At 36.9% G+C, this 16,554-nt stretch overlaps 1 protein-coding gene across 1 annotated transcript in view; it reads left to right on the forward strand.

Annotated features, from left to right (window-relative positions):
• ITGBL1 (integrin subunit beta like 1) overlaps positions 1-16,554 on the forward strand; it is a 72,550-nt gene that overhangs the window by 47,223 nt on the left and 8,773 nt on the right. Inside the window, exon 6 of the mRNA XM_051630578.1 lies at positions 5,248-5,364. Coding sequence (XP_051486538.1) covers positions 5,248-5,364 — 117 coding nt within the window. The remainder of the gene's footprint in view (positions 1-5,247; positions 5,365-16,554) is intronic.

Below are 16,554 nucleotides of genomic sequence, written 5' to 3' on the forward strand. Positions count from 1 at the left end.
AAAACTCCAGACATGTTGGAGCATTGGAGACAAACAGAACTGTTCTGATATAAGCTCATGAGCTTTCCTCCTCTAAAAAACTTTATTTTTTTTCCCAACATAACCAGAAGTTGCTGGTGACTTTGTTAATGTATTACTAGTAGAACCTTGCACTCACTGGCCTAAAATCCCTGTCAGAAACTATACCCAGATTGTTATAGTTCGTGTCAGATGAGCCAGATACTCAGATGTTTAAAGAGGTTCCAAGGTTAGTTTTCCACATACTAAAAATGCTTTCTGTTAGTTTTCCACATAGTAAAAAAGTTTCCCTTTTTCTACCAACTCATAAACCATCCAACGAACCAGCTCCAAGAATTACCAGCATTTTAAAAGCCAGAGATCCCTCCACATATGAGTCAGAATTATTTTTTTTTAATGTAACCATTACAATATTTTGATATGCTTTTATTTATTTACTTTAATTTTTAGTTAATGAAAAGCCATTCTAGGTGTGGGAAATCATTCCAGGACATTTTGGGAATAGGGCATGCAAAATAAGCTATCTGTGTCCACTGAGAACCCTGCAGTTGTTTTCTGTCTGAATCTATACATTTCTCCTCATTGATCAAGCTCAGCTGGATTGGACTGCTCTTAATGCCTCAGACTGAGGGAGGCATGATGAGATTGTCCATCCTATTTTTGGTAAGGCCTGCATTTTGTTCACCCATTTAGTGGCACTGTTTATTTCCTTTACTCATCTTTTTTTTTCCCTCCCCAACTCAGGGAATTTTCCTTTTCCTTACCTGAAGCTGCTACATCCTATCTAGTACTTCCTTAAGTCACATCTGCTTCCCCCCCCCCCCCCACTATGTCCCCTGAAACTTTGTTACCTTCTGTACAAATCTTCCCATCCCCCTTCTCAGATTTGCCATTTCTGAACATTTTTTTAGATCATCTGTTCCCATCCAGCATGAAATGGGTTCTGCTGGCAGAAAGACACAGCAGCTTTACTGAATGTGCTCAGGTTGTCTGAGATTGCTTGATAACAAAGCAATTTCTGACGGGTAATGCTTTCAGATGTTAAGCCAGGGACAGCCGTGGGGCAGAAAAGTCCTTCCTAAAGGCACATTCTCTTCTATTTATCACTAGTCAGAAATGCAGTCTCTCTGAGGTACCAACGAACCTGGTTTGCTTTTCCCACGCTCTCAGTGCAATTTGGCACTATATTCCTGACACAATTTAAAAGAAAATGTTAAAAATGGTTTTATTTATTTGTTTTCATTTATAAGATAATCAGCACCATGCACAGAAAATCGTTTATGTTGTAGAGTTATAGACAGGAAAAGACAATTAAGCACAACTTATTATATAGTGTGCTTATTTTTACATTGAAAGTTATTGCTGTTTCTTCCTAATTTTATTTTATTTTTTATTGCAATAGCAGGGTAAAAATGTTTTATTACACAAATTATATACTTCTATCACAGTGTTTTAAAATGAAAATTACCTGTACAAAATAGACTTTCAGTCAGCCTATATGGGCAGCTGGAAACTGGTTTGAATGCATGCAGCTAATGATCATGGTGATGTGCATGGGAGCAGGTTTAATGTAAGTTTAGGCACTGCTTGCTTAGTTGTGGTTTCATAAATGCTGGACAAGAGGAATGAAAAAATGCTGTAGTAAATGGTGAATAGAAGAAAAAGCTAAATGCTTAAGGCATGGAATTTTAGAATTCTAGAGACAGATATCTAACAAACTCTAGTGTTTTAATGAGATGTGGCTTTTTAATTCCCTCTAAAAATAAAAAACCCATCCTAAGCTGGTATTTTTTTCAGTCTTCAAGTAATAACAATTATCAGTAATAAGTCAATACTCCTATTGACATTATTGGGGAAAAGATTACAAGGAAATATTGAGACTATATACAAATAAATGCATCATATAGCTATTTTAATTTTGGAATCTTGCATTGCAATAAGTAGGTTAAGCTTTTCAATGCTAATAGCTGATCCATCATAAAGTTTCCTTCATCTGAAGTCATCAGATCATGAAATTTTTTCTCCTCATTTAGCAAGAAGGAGAGGAAGCCACTTGCTATAAAATGTCTGAGGTGAACTTGTTTCTTTTTACTCATGAAGTGTAGCTCTTGCACAGACAGTTAAGAAGATGCAGAATATTATAGTCCTCTGGTGTTTAATTGTTTCTCTATGCTCCAGAATTTAAAGAGAATTTAGGATGTGTTTGTCAGTAGCTTTCCCTCTATAATCAGGTTGCTATGGTAAACCTATTATTCTAGACAAAGAAAGAGTATGTTTTGTAAAGTGCTGATCCCTTTTCAGTATAATGTGAGCTTCAAATTACTTTTGATTGATTGAATTTGTATGGTAAGCATTTTATCATGATAACTAAAAGAAGAAGGTCATAGAGTAAGGTGTGGCTTCTGTTTTTTCAGTAGCAGGTGCATCTTGACAAAGTAGTAGTGTGGCTGAAGCAAGCTTACCTTCCAAATATCTTATTCAGGTTTTCCTAGGGAAGCAACCTGAAATTTATTATTACAGAATGCTTGTGTTTATCTACATGTTGATAAACTGAGTCTTTGAAGTTTAGGTTTACAACATCCTATATAATTAGCTGTTCAGAAGCAATAGGACTTTAATTCTCTCTGAAGTTATCTCCACAGTGTGAGCCTACCTTACATAATCTAACAAAAATCTCAGTACTTTTGGAGGTAAGATACGTTTTTTCACTCAGTACAAAGTCACAATTATTAAGTGCCATCACTAAATTCACTTCTTACTTTCCTAGTGCTGATTTTGTCACATTTTTAAAAGGAAAGATGAACTAATGATTTGTGTATCAATTTCAGCAGCAGTGTCCTAACATGTTATAACTATATATTTCAATATTGAAAAGTAAAGAAATAGCTCAGAGAAATTCTTTTCCAGGCCTCTTACTGATGGAGGTTTCTGTCCATTTTCAAGGTCTAAACCATACCCTGAACATAGGTTGGACCCAGCAAAATAAAACACAATAAAAAACAATAAGGGGCAGAGATACCAGAAAGGAATTTGGACTTTTTGGCTATGTCAACATAGCCATTCATTCATTCATTGATTAAAATGAGAAGACTGAGGAAATAGGGCCTAAACTCCCTTGGCATTTGCTTTTGAGAAGACAATCTGAACTTGTATCTCTTACATGACAAAAATATGCCCTGTCTGCTTAGGGATGGGATATTCCTCAAGTTTTTCTGCTGGTGAAACTGTTCCACATTAACTACAATGAGTAAACATTAATTGCAGCAGGGACTGAGTGGAACCTGTTCCCATTCCAGTGCAAATGCCCAGCCACTGAGCTCTCAGGTCATTCTGACTTATTAAATTAAGCATTACAGAAGGTGATGCTTAATTATAGAACATGCAGGAGCCTCATTACAGAACTTTCTTTGCTTGTCCCTCTAGAGGATTTTCCACCTCTGCTGACTCGTCTCTTCAAATCAACTTGCTTAAACTGATTTTATTGTCCTTCAGGCATCCTCCTTATAGCATTAGCTGGCCAGGATACCACCGTGAAAAAATGGTTCTATTGTCTATTTCATAGTCTTCACAATAGATTGGTCCTGTTCACCAGGTACCTACCTGCCTACTGTGCTGACTGTGCTTTGGGACACTGTGATGTGAGATTTTTGTGAAAGTAGCCAGGTTGTCTAAGGTTGATGCATAGAAAGAGACTATGAGAGCCCCACATTTTGATAAGTTGGACTCATTAAAAGTTTCTGAAGATTTAAATACTAAGGAATGGGTTTTTCCCAGTTTTTAATGTAGCTGTCCTTGGCAAATAATTATAGCTTAGAGAATGCAGGCAAATAACATCAATCGTTCTGTAGACAAACATATCCTAAATGTTCACGTGATTACCTAATACAACTGTATTTCATCATGTCCTAAGTGCACTTCATATAATAAATTTCCTTCTGGAACAAATATGTTCATATAATTGCCAATGCAACATAGCTCCCTCAGCCTGTCCTTATAGGACCTGTTCTCCAGACCCCTAATCAACCTAGTTGCCCTTCTCTGCACCCTCTCCAGCACCTTGATGTCCTTCCTATACTGCAGTGCCCAAAACTGCACACAGTTTTGCTGAACTGTTTGGTCACATATTGAAAAGCTGCACTTGGATGATTTTTTTTCTTTGTACTTATGGTTGCTCCTACTGTAAACTTGGGTTCTGCAGTCAGTAGAGCTGTGTCCAGGCCCAGGTTAAGTCTTGCTGATGCTGTGATTAAATAAGATTAAAAGGTGCAGGATTTTCTACATCCTAATCCATGTCTCTGGTGGCCCTTTTTTAAATGTATGTGGGGAACGGTCCATCTTCTCTCTCCCCACACAAGACACCTTTTCCCAAGCCCATCAAATGTATTAGTTACAGTTAGTAACTAATGACAGTGTCATTTTCTGAGCATTCTCACAGCAGCATTGCAATAAACAATTTTAAAAACAGGGAGATGAACTCTGAGAATTTAGGAAATACCAAAACCAGTGTTAACCCTGAACTGAGTTTGTCTCATATATATGCAACATAAGGCTGTCCTTGATGTTATTTTTTATTCACATCTGACCCTTTAACACTCACGGCTTTAGAGTGGAAGATCTGTGGGAGATTGGATGGGTCTATTTCCCCTTTAAGTTGTGGGGAGTTCTCCTGTAAACAGGTTGATGGAAGGCAAGACTCTGACAGGCTGTGTTTTTGACTTGTTTCCTCACACCTAGACAAGAAAAATTATAGTGGTTTTTGCTTTCCAAATGCCTGACAGAGTATTTGAAGAGTTATGTTTCTACATGAACAGAGATATTTTTAAATAGACCTGTGCATAGACTGTTGAATTCTAGTAATTTTGGAGTTTCTGTGCTACATGCTAAATAGCTTAAACCAATTTTAGATGTTAATTGTGCAGCTAAAATGTGCCATAGCTCTGCTACGCAAAGCTGAGATGTGAAAAACATACAATGCCAATGATTTCTTATTGATGTTTCCACCAAGATCTAACAGTGATACACTTTGCTTCTGGTTGCCAGGGATGAGAGAGAGTTTTTTATTTTATTTTTTTTAAACAGTGTTTATGTGCATTCTTTAATTAATACAGAGTGACTTCTAGTTTGTCTTTGGGGCATAGGGTGTAGGATAAATTTGTTTGTTGTTTTATTTTTAATTCATTTATTTTACTTTACTGAACTCATGACTCTAACAATTGTTTATTTCTACAGGGAGATGTGAATGTGGCCAATGCTCTTGCTTCCCTCCAGGAGACAACAGAGTTCATGGCAAAAACTGTGAATGTGATGACAGACAGTGTGAAAATGCAGATGGTGATGTCTGTGGGGGTATGTGTTCATTTAAATTAAGATAGTATAATAGAAATATACATCTCGATAGCTTATAACTTTCTGTTCTCTCTGATTCCATAGCATGTCACTATAGACTATTGACATAAATAATTAATTATAATAGATGATAGAATTTTGTAAAAAACAAGCTCTAAAAATGCTGAATATGTCAGTGAATATTTGTTTTAAAATTTCAGAAACACTAACAATGAAGCAGATTAAAAATACCTACTAGCATAAATACAAGTGCTGCAGGATATCCCAGATTCCATCAGTGATCATTAGAGAATGAAACAGACACTTAAAGGAAAAAGTGAAAAAATTTGGTAATTTTACTTTGTGTTTAGTACAGTTGCTGTTTTACTGAGAATGTTGTATTTTATCTAAAGGTAACAATGACCAGCAATACTTTTCAATATGTCATATTTGCTGATGGTGATATGTCTGTTTTCTAAAAAGCATTAAAAATACATTATGAAAGAATCTAAAATGCTTGAGATACATTGACATAGTAATTGTACATGCAGGTGGTTTATTTTAATGTTGACAATGAAAACCCCAGTTTTTGATTTTTCAGTAATGTATATTTGTGTTAAATAGTATTTCACGTTAGTTTTAGATATATAAATGCATACATACTATGTAGTATTTAAAAAAAAAGTGGTATTTGTCCTAAACGCTTCCTATTTTTATTTGCTTTATTTTATAAATTACTTTTGAATTCTTGATATTAACAAAGTAGTTGGTATGGAGGATGACAAATTTTATTGTATGCCCTATTCCTGCATTAAAAAAAATATATGTATTGCTTAATAATCCTTGTTTACATAAAACATTCTGATTACAGGGTATATTTCTTCAAGGTCTCTGCCATGCAGATTGTAGGCATGTATGGAAAATTCTACTTTGAATCTTTGACCAGCTATAATAATAGTTTACAAAATTCAATAATATGGATGTATAGAAAAAAGAATAATTTGAAATTTAATGTTGTATATGGGACATTAAAGCAGGTGGAGCACAGAAAAGCTGGGACATATTTTTTATGAAGTGAATTGTTGGGAACCAAAATTCATAATCTTGCATGGTTAAAACTATCTCTTCTAATACGTCATTCATATTTTACATTAAATGACAATGCTTCAATGTTAATACTGCTAATTATATGGCACATTTTTAAAATTATAGACAAAAATTCCATTATTCTTTTTTTTAAATTTTGTTGCTGGGGAGAGCACCTCACACTTAAAAGAATAATCACCTCAATGCTTGAACCAGCGTCCAATTTTTTACTGTGCGGGAGAGACTCTAGGTCACAAAATTACTTGAATAAACTCTTCACTTTAGTCTAAAAAGCTTTTTCCAAAGAGTATGGCAGAAATTAATAAATTCATTTAAACCCCATATGCTTTACGCTTATTTTCCCAATTTTGAAACAACACATAGAAAGGAAAGCCAGCTGATAAACCTGTGAATCTGTTGTAGACTCAAGCTCGACTTTTTCATTTTCATTCATGCTGATAGTTTAGTTACCAATGATTCTCTGCAGGTGAAAGAAATTATATAGGAAAATGCAATTCAAGAGACTGTGTCCTGTTTGAATTTCACTGCCCAGTATCTTTTGACAGGACCTCAGAAGGGACGCCCTGTGATTTTTACTGTTCCAGGGGGCTGAGCTTATTCCCAGTTTTTTCCCCAAAATTGTATAAGTGCTGAATCAGGAATCCTGTTGTCCTGGTCTTTCTTTTTAAGTAAAGAGAGAGGAGGAAGTGAGGCATAAGGTGATTAAATCCTCCAGGAGCTGAACTGAACTCCAAAGTGCCCCTAGAGAGACTGGAGCACCTGTGCTCACACAAAGCTGTCTGAACCTGGCCAGGTGAAGCTGGTCCCTAGAGTTTTAGTCTTCCCAATTAGAAATCATGCCACTACTAATATTGTCCTCTAAAAATTGTTGGATTTCTGTAGTAGACCATTTGGGATTCTAGTGGTAAATAATTGGCAGATGATTTTTTCGTATTCTTGATATTTAATTCTTGTTCTGTCTATTATATTTGTAAATATAATTTGAGATATTTTTAGGTTATTCTAGATTTGGTTGTAATCCTTGAAGCATGTTTGTTTGTTGTTGTTGTTGTTGTTGTTATTGTTATTATTATCACATCTGTTCTTTCCCAGCCAAGAACTGATTTCCCCTTCCTCTGTGTCTGTTCTCATGCCACACCAGTATTTCTTTGTTGCACTTGTCTAGCAACCATGAGAAGTCTAGCTACCATGAGAAGCTGACTGATACTTGAATTAACAAACACAGATCTCTTAGTAACTACTCAGTTCTCTTCCATACACCGCTTTTTCTTCTCTTGGCTGCTGGAGCTCTGGAGTGGCTCCTTCCCTCATTTCCTTTCTCTCTACCTCTTTTTGTTTTTCTTTCTTTGTTTGTTTGGTTTTTTTTCCTTCTTACTTTTTTAATACTGCTGGCTCCTGGAACCATATTTTCTTTGTCCATCTGTGCTTCATGTATCTCAAGGGGTGACCATCCCATGTCAATAACTTAAGGTAGCACCTATTTAGGTATAAGCACTAAGGACAGGAATGTTTATCTTCAGAGAGTCCCCATAAATCACAGCTTTCTGTTCACTCACCATTTAGTAAGTGAATTTCCCTCACCTTCAAGCTCATAATATGAGACATTTATCCCTTATGCATTTTCTGTGACTTCATCTTTCGCTGTGGCTTTCAGCAATATTGCTGTTGAAATTTCTCTCCCCACAGTTTCTGACCAAATGTTGGAATTTCTGTCTTTGTTTTCCTTTTCAGATCCACAATAACCTTTGAGGTTACTGAAGGATTCAGCCCTACTCTTTAGTAATTGTGAGATGTTTTGCTTGGCTATCACATTCTAGCCTGGTAGCATTTTGAATGTTTCCTTTGATATAGAAGATTTCTAATATCTCCCTTTTTATGAGACTCTACCAATTTAAACAGTATTGTTGTGTGTGTTTTTTTTTTCTCCTTTTACAGCTTACCTACTCACAGAATTACTCTCATTAATTTTCTGCTAATGATACACACACCTCTTCTGTTTTGGAGTTTGTCCAAGATTTCATCTCAGCCTGAACCTCTTGACACCACTTGCTGAACTGCTTATTTTTTCTTCTTTTCATTTTCCTCCTTTCACTACTGTTTTTCTACCCCTGTTGCTACCTAGGCAGTCTCTGCCAGGGCATAAGCCCTTGATAGGAAGCCTGGCTTCAGAGAATTGAAAGCTTGCCCCTATGAATCTGCAGGATGTGACAATGACCACCAAGAGCCTGTACAGCACAAGGAAGGAAGACCAGTGTTTTCAGATTAAATGTGTGCTGAAATGGGAAATGTGAATGACAACCTAAATGATCTGACTAAAAATTGTTACTGGCCCCTTCTGACCAGCAGAGATTGATTAATAGCTTGCTTTCCAGACCTGCCCTCCATACGATAGTAGAAAGCCATGAGGCAAAAGACATGATAAATTAGGGTACAACTGAGTGAGACCCTATTACCATGTTTCTGCATGATTGTAGTGAGTCATTCACTTAAAAATTCAGCTGTCCATCATTGCAGTAACAGGAATAGAGACATTACATCTCTGCAAAGAGGTCGCACAAGGACTCAGCATGGATTCCACAGCACTCTGCTATTAGAAGTGAGTCATAGAATGGTTTGAGTTGAAAGGGACCTTTAAAGATCATCTAGTCCAACTCCCTTGCCATGAGCAGTGACATCATTAACTAGATCAGGTTGTTCCAAGCCCCATCCAACCTGGCTTTGAACGCTTCCAGGGAGGGGGCATCCACAACTTCTCTGGACAACCTCTTCCAGTGTCTTTCCACCCTCATAGTAAACAATTTCTCCCCAATGTCCAATCTAAACCTACCCTCTTTCACTTTAAAACCATTGCCCCTTGTGCAGTCACTACAGGCCTTGGAAAAAGTCTTTCTCCATCTTTCTAATAAGCTGCCTAGTTTAAGCCAGGATTAAGCCAATTTTCTTTTTACTGTTTTTTGTTGTTGTTGTTTGGTTTTGTGTTGTTTCCCCCCCCCCCAATAATTATTGTCATGGTTTGATGCAGGATCAGCAATTAATCCAGTGACAAGCCTCCTTTAAGTATTAAAATACAACAATAAGACCTCCCTGAAGCCTTCTCTTCTCCAAGCTGAACAACCCCAACTCTCTCATCATTTCTTCAAAGCAGAGATGTTCCAGCCCTCTGAACATTTTTGTGGCCCTTCTGTGGGGCCCCTCTGACAGATCCATGTCTTTCTTGTACTAGGTGTCCCAGAACTGGATGCAGTACTGTAGATGGGGTATCAAAAGAGCAGAGTAGAGAAGGAGAATCACTTCCCTCAACCTGCTTCGCCAGGTCCTTCTTTCATCTTCCTCTTCCTTTTTCTGTGCCTCTGCACAATGTCTTAATATGCTATGGCTGGAAAAAGTGTCTCATGCAGCCTTCTTGAGATTCCTATCTTATACCTGAAGGCCCATTCCCTACAGTTCAGGTTTTTGTCAATGAGATAAGAGTTGCCCAGTGTAGATCCACAGCAGTATTAACATCATGGGTTTTTTTGTCTTTCATGTGCAAGTTAAGTTTTTTTGGTGCACACACATGACTGCAGAATCACAATTTTGCCAGCACAAGCTCCTTGTTGACACAGCTATGTCACTGGTGTGCATCAGGCTTGATATTTACTTATATTGTGTCCTGGTGAGACATATATCTCTTTCTCTTCTGAGATTATGGATATGCTGCTAGCTGCAGATGTGTCCTGAGCTTTCAAGTGTTATTTGTTCTCCTACTGTGTCCAGACATGTTTTTAAGTGATGTCATCTCTGGCTGCTCTACCTCACTGGGTTGATGGTCATTATGTTCTGTTCTCTTTCAGGACTGAGGACAGGGAGGCAAGAAGAATTCAGGACAACAATAAAGATCAATTTGAAATTGATTTGATAATGCTCTTAACTCCATTCATTTTGATTTGTTCTCTGCACCATTATTGGCCTAGCTGTGAGTTCTTGTCACAGTAAAGTAGTAACCATTGAAGGAATAGAACAGAAGCCCTTTTGTGTCCTCTGCATGCTACTGGTTGGTGCAGGATTATGCTGCTTAAAAGCCCTACACTAAAAACAAACCCAACAAAAACAACAGGCATTGGAATAGATTGCCCAGGGAAGTGGTGGAGTCACCATCTCTGGATACATTTAAATTGCATGTAGACAATGGTGCTTAGGAACAACGGTCTAGTGGTGAGCTTGCGGTGTTAGGTCTAGGGCTGGACTGGATGATCTTGGAGGTCTCTTCCAGCCAGGGACATTCTGTGATTCAGTACAAAATTGGTTGAAACTCCAAAGTAGTTCTTCGCTAGTGCTACTAGTGAAGGTTGAAACTCATATCAGAGCAAGGCCCTTACATATTTCTAGGGTTGCTCCCATTTTGGTTTATGCCAGTATTTAATTTTGTGCTTCATATAGTTGGGCAAATCAACTTTGGTGAGACCGCTGAATATTTAGTGATGGATGTTTGCACTGTCTTCCACACTAAAAAACAACTAAGCCTCTCGGCATCCCAGTAAGACAATTATTTTGACTGGTGACAATAGAATACTTTAAGAAAACTGATTTGTTTATTTTCAAGTGAGCAAATTCACTTTGATGACTTTTTAACTATTGTTTTGGCCATGGCACATCAAAATATAACCCTAACGCTGTAGGGAATCCAGTTGTGTAATGGCCTGTCACATCCTGTCACATCAAAGAATAAATGCACGTATCTTTTTGGGTTTTTTTAAGCAATGCCTTTTGGTAAAGGGCATTAGTTCTCATTATTTTAAGATTCTGTTGTAGTTTAAAGGCTTGTCAAAGCTGGACGAGGTGATTTATTATTGGATGAAATGCTGACGTAATTAAAACTACCCTCCTTACCTGGATCTGCCTTCACACCTCTCTAGCTGTTGGAAACCAGTGCAGCAAAACTCTACATGAGACTTTATGGGAGGTGAAGTTAATTTTTGTGGGTTTTGTTGTTGTTGTTTTTTAAAAATAAAATTCCCAAGTTAATGAATTTTCAGCAATCAGACACATTCTCCCATTGATTTTATTCCGTTGCATTCCTAAACCCACATACAAGCATTGAAGTGTCTGGATTTAAGTAGCTTGGTCAGGATCACTTGTACGTGACACACTAGAAGACACCCATCAGGTTCTCAGTAAGTCTTTTTGTTTCATCTGGACTGAAAACAACAAACTGTTTTTTTATACACATTTTATAGCATTTAAGACCCAACAGTTAGGATGATCCATTTGACTCATAATTTTGCTTACTTCCATCTCTATAAGTTTTAGGCAAGTCTTGTGCATTTTGTCTGTACTTCCTGATTTTTTATGTTCTTCGGACAATGCTAGTCTCTTTGGGCTCACAAGGAAAGGAATGGCACAAGTTATGCACTGTCTGTGTTGACATCCTTTGTTGTTGAGAACATGGTCTTCTGCTGACATGTCATCATGGATGCCACCCTATCATTGTTTTACAACAGTGCAGACCTTCTAGTTTTCACAAAATAATGCATTCTACTGTTTTACTGCTGTGAATGTGGTGTTGGTTATCAATTCAGGTCATGGTTCTGACCTCATTCTGGTGTTTCTTCTGGTGCTTCCCTACACATTTTCTTCATACATCGTTCACACCCGTCTTAAAATTTCCAATATAAATCTCTATCTATTGGAAGAGAACGAGGGAGTAGTTGCGGTTTAAAAGGTGTACATATACTTAAAGCCACAGTTCCCAGCTTTCTGGTGTTTTAAACTTTTACAACAGAGGCAGAAGCTTCCACATCACATTCTTACAACTGGGAAGGATTCTAGGATCACATAGTCACCACCAGGATGTACAATGGAAGTACTCCCTCTCTAAAGGCTGGTGTAACTTGCCCCTAATTGCTATGATCCTTTGAATATAAGATTTTTGTTACTGTCAACCCAACCTAAGTAATTGGATTCAGAGGAAGTACTGCCTTTCTTTCTTGGTTTTTGTTTTGTTTTGTTTTGTTTTTTAAATATCACTATGCATTATTAAATGATAAAGATATGTAACAGAAACTGTGAATTCTTTTTTTGTGAAAGTTCTAGGTCCAGACTGCAGAGTCCAAGAATGACATTTATTTTCATCATCTATTCAGTGAAGCAGAAATATATTTTCTGATAGCATGTTCTTATGAGGACCAGTAAGACCATAACCATAAAAATGAGTTATGATTCATTATATGCTTCGTTAAGCAAAGCTAAGTATTAGTATTATGATGCAATTGCTGTCAGACAATGTCCTCATTTCTTGCACTAATGTTGCTTCACAGAAACAGAAGTGCATAAGACATTTCTGTAACTCTCTAGTATACCTAAAATGCAAATTAGGAGAGAAAAATAACATCAACCTGCCTCCCAGCTGAAGACAGCTTTTGGCACTGACTGGTCTGCAAATTCAAAAATATGAATTCAACTCCTGACTTTACCATGGCTTCTCAGTCTAAATAGGTCATAATTTTAGTCTTCAGTTGCCTAAATTTAGGCACTTTGATTTCTGATGACCAAGGCTAACCTGGCCTGACCCCAGCTTGGCTTCACAAGGCATTGGGATGCCTGCATAGGTGCCACCATCATGAGGATATCTTTGATATCTTAGGATATGTCCATTAACACTAGGCATCAGAATTGAATCCATTATTTCTCTGTGGTTAATAGTTTATTACCTATTCAACAAGTTCTTCAACTTTTGTATTGAAAAGTCTCCAGAGCAGGGACCATGTTCTTTTGCCTGAGGAATCTGAAATGCTTATAATTATTATAGAAGTCAACAGACTTTTTTGTACTATTCAATAGAGAATTTTTACTATGGTATTTTGTTATTGAAAAGTGCAACTGATTTTCCTGGGAAAACAAGTTCAAACACATGCTTACGGGGTAAAACTGGTGCTAAAAGAACTGAAATTGACTGTGTTAGGTAGTGGAGAAGTCAGAGTCTACCTGGTGTAAAGTTGTGTGATTTAGGGTTTTATTTTGACAAGGCTAAGTAGAGAGTTAATTATCCAATTCCTTGCACTTAACTATTTCATCCTATCTCTGAGGCATATCCAGGGGAAGCAACATATAAATTCAAAAGAATCAGTAGGTATTGAATTAGATATGAGAGTGACTAATATAGCCAGTACAGGTATTAATGTGCATGGTATATTCTGTATTAAATCAATTTGATTTTACTTAGCTAATTTTACTTTCCTAATTTTTCTTTTAAACACATAACAGATTTCTGTCCTGGTCACCCAGACATTTGTACAAGTGTATGAAACCTTGATACATAGATATACAAAGAACATGGTTTGTTTAGCTTTTCAGATAGCATAAAATAAGTCTTAGGTTTGTAAAAAGCATTTTAATTGAATCTTTCTGATGAAATTAGCAATAAAGGAATTGCTAAAGTATCAACACTGAAGTTGATTAATAGATATTAATTTGCACAGTCAAAAGGGACTTACATGTTGAACCTTGTATATTAGGCTATAAATAGTCATTGTATTATTCCCTGGCTTCCCCTGTGTTGAAGTCTGTGTATGGTGTGCAGCTAAGGCCTGTCTCTGAGAAGGCCATGCTCTGAAGACTCTAAAATACATGCATCCCATGCCAACATCACTAGAAAGTGTGTTCCAATAGTCATCATCCTGGTTTGAAATGCTGTTTCATTTCACAAAAGAACCTGTCAGTATCAGTTTTTCTCTATGGTTTTTGTTTATCTTTCTCTGGTAGTTTGAGAATTCCCATTCCAGTACCCTAAAAGAAGGTAGTTCAGACCCTGCTGATACACTTCTTAGACCTTTTTGAGTTTTATTTGTTTGGTTGTTTGTTTTTTTCAATGAGCTAAGCAGATACAGACCTTTGAAGTTCTTTCAATAAGCCATTTTATCTGCCCTCTGAATGTATTTTGAATATAACGTTCAACTGAAAGCAGTTGCTTCTAATGTTTTGGCCCTTTCTTTTAGTCAGCTTGTTTGGACATCTTCAGACAAAAGCAAAGAGCCCCTGCAAGGAAGATATACACAACTAAATAATCTAAAGCAGCTCTTCAGAGGTTAGCACACACACTGAAGGTATCTAGGAGTTAACAAGCACTGGGCTAAGCCCTTGAATCCTCATCACCCCAACAGGCATCCAGAAAGCTGCAGGTGCCTCAGCTGGAATCGACTAGGAGTAAATACTGGTTTGGTAAAACTGATTCCTTGAGACAAAAGAATTATTTTTGTTTTGAGGATTTGTGTGGCATAAAGGAGAAGAGGAATGGTCATATCAGAAAAAAAAAAAAAAAAATCCAAAATTTTATGTGGTAAACTGTAAACTGTTTGCTGTAAATTAATTGTTTATTCATTACCTTTTTATTTGACCTGTGTAAAGGCTTTACAGACACAATCAGTTCCTGCATTCAATAAATCACAATAATTATACAAGAAAAATCATAAAAAATTATTTTCTCAGTTAAATACACATGTATTTCTTAATATTTTTTGCTAAAATGAGTACAAGTATATGTATCTCCACAAATAGTTTTCCAGCAAGAACATCCATGTTTTGCTCTGCAGTGGTTGAGCAGTTCTCAAATTTAATCTATATATTAGTAAGACAAAAATAAATAAGGCAGATAAAAATGCTCTGACAGAATCTTAACTATGGTAAGTTAATGTAGACAACTGCATGCCATCTACCTGGAAGGAGCATATGGGAAAGTATATCTGCTTGTTTTCTACCTGTTGTATTTTGGTTTGTGGCACAGTTGCTCATTTCCCAATGTAACATGCAATCTGTGGTAGCATCAGGCTTCTAGTGTTGCTGATTATCATAGTATTGGATATATCTAAATTTATAATTTATGTCACTTGCAGAAGTTCAGGAATAGTCATAAGACTGTGTCATTGTTACTGAACATTTAAAGTCATATAGATAATAAGATGGAAAAAAATGATCAATACACAGTCTGAGGTTCGAAAATTACTCTGAACATGTAGATGGCTGTAAATAACAGCTCCAAGGCTTTGGAGCTTCTGGCATTTTCTTATTTGAATTGGTAAAGTATTTTGGCCCATCAGTAAAACATTAAGGAATTCCACTTATAGCAAGCTACAAGGTTTGTCTCTCCTTTGGGCTTCTACTAGTGTTGTGTCCTGGTTTACAATGTCATGTTGCACTGTTGCCTCATGAGAAGTCCACAAATTAGAAAAGCAAAGTTGCTGGTTTGCTTCCTTGCATGCTTCATCTCAGTGCTTTGCCAGATACTCCTACTGCTTGTTCCCTTCCTCCCAGCCCATGCTCCCAAATTATCTCAGTCTCCTTGTTTCTACTCCCTTGCCCTACATAACAGGTAGGATAAGACAAAAGTCACTGGTATATATAATTTGCCTTTTTAAAGTACAGTAAATGCATTAGCTAAGGAATGATCTTCTCTACTGCAGAAATATTATTTAAGGATAGAGAGTGAAATTCTGTGTGGGAGACATTTCTTACTTCTTTTTTCTGTTTTCCATGTCTGTATGCTTGTTTGCATGTGTTGTCACTTTTTCCTTCTTTTTTGCTAGATTTTTCCCTCAGTTTACTATTCAACATATTTTACTTTTATATTATCCTTGTACAAATCATTGTAAAAAAAGTTTGTTTTGTTTATTGTTTTTTTTTTAAAGCACTGATTGTAGCTTCTAGGGTCTATCTTTTACTCATGTTCTGGGATTTCTTTGACCTTTCCCTCACTTGTCATTAACTGTCCTTCTTCCCTTAAGATTCACTTGCCCTCGATTTTATGTTTTTCCTCCTTCCTCTTTTCTTCCTGTCCTTTCATTTCTATTTTTCTCCCTTATTATTAATCATCTTTTGATAGCAATTTCCTTGCTACTGTATTCTTCTTCTGCCTGTCCATCTTCCCTCTCATTCAGGCCTCTTGTCTTGATCTAGGAATTGAAATCTGTGTGTCTCTGTGGAGGGACTACAGGGACTACAGCCTAGCCTTTCATCAAAGTCTTGCCTCAGGGTCATATGAGCAGGTGCTCTGGAGGATGTTCTGATCTCTTCCTCTTTCCCACTCCTCCCTCAGCATTTCAGGTGTGCAACTGCCAAACCTTTTAACCTGCT

The sequence above is a fragment of the Apus apus genome, chromosome 1, assembly GCF_020740795.1.
Source record: "Apus apus isolate bApuApu2 chromosome 1, bApuApu2.pri.cur, whole genome shotgun sequence".
In the NCBI taxonomy this organism is placed as follows: domain Eukaryota; kingdom Metazoa; phylum Chordata; class Aves; order Apodiformes; family Apodidae; genus Apus; species Apus apus.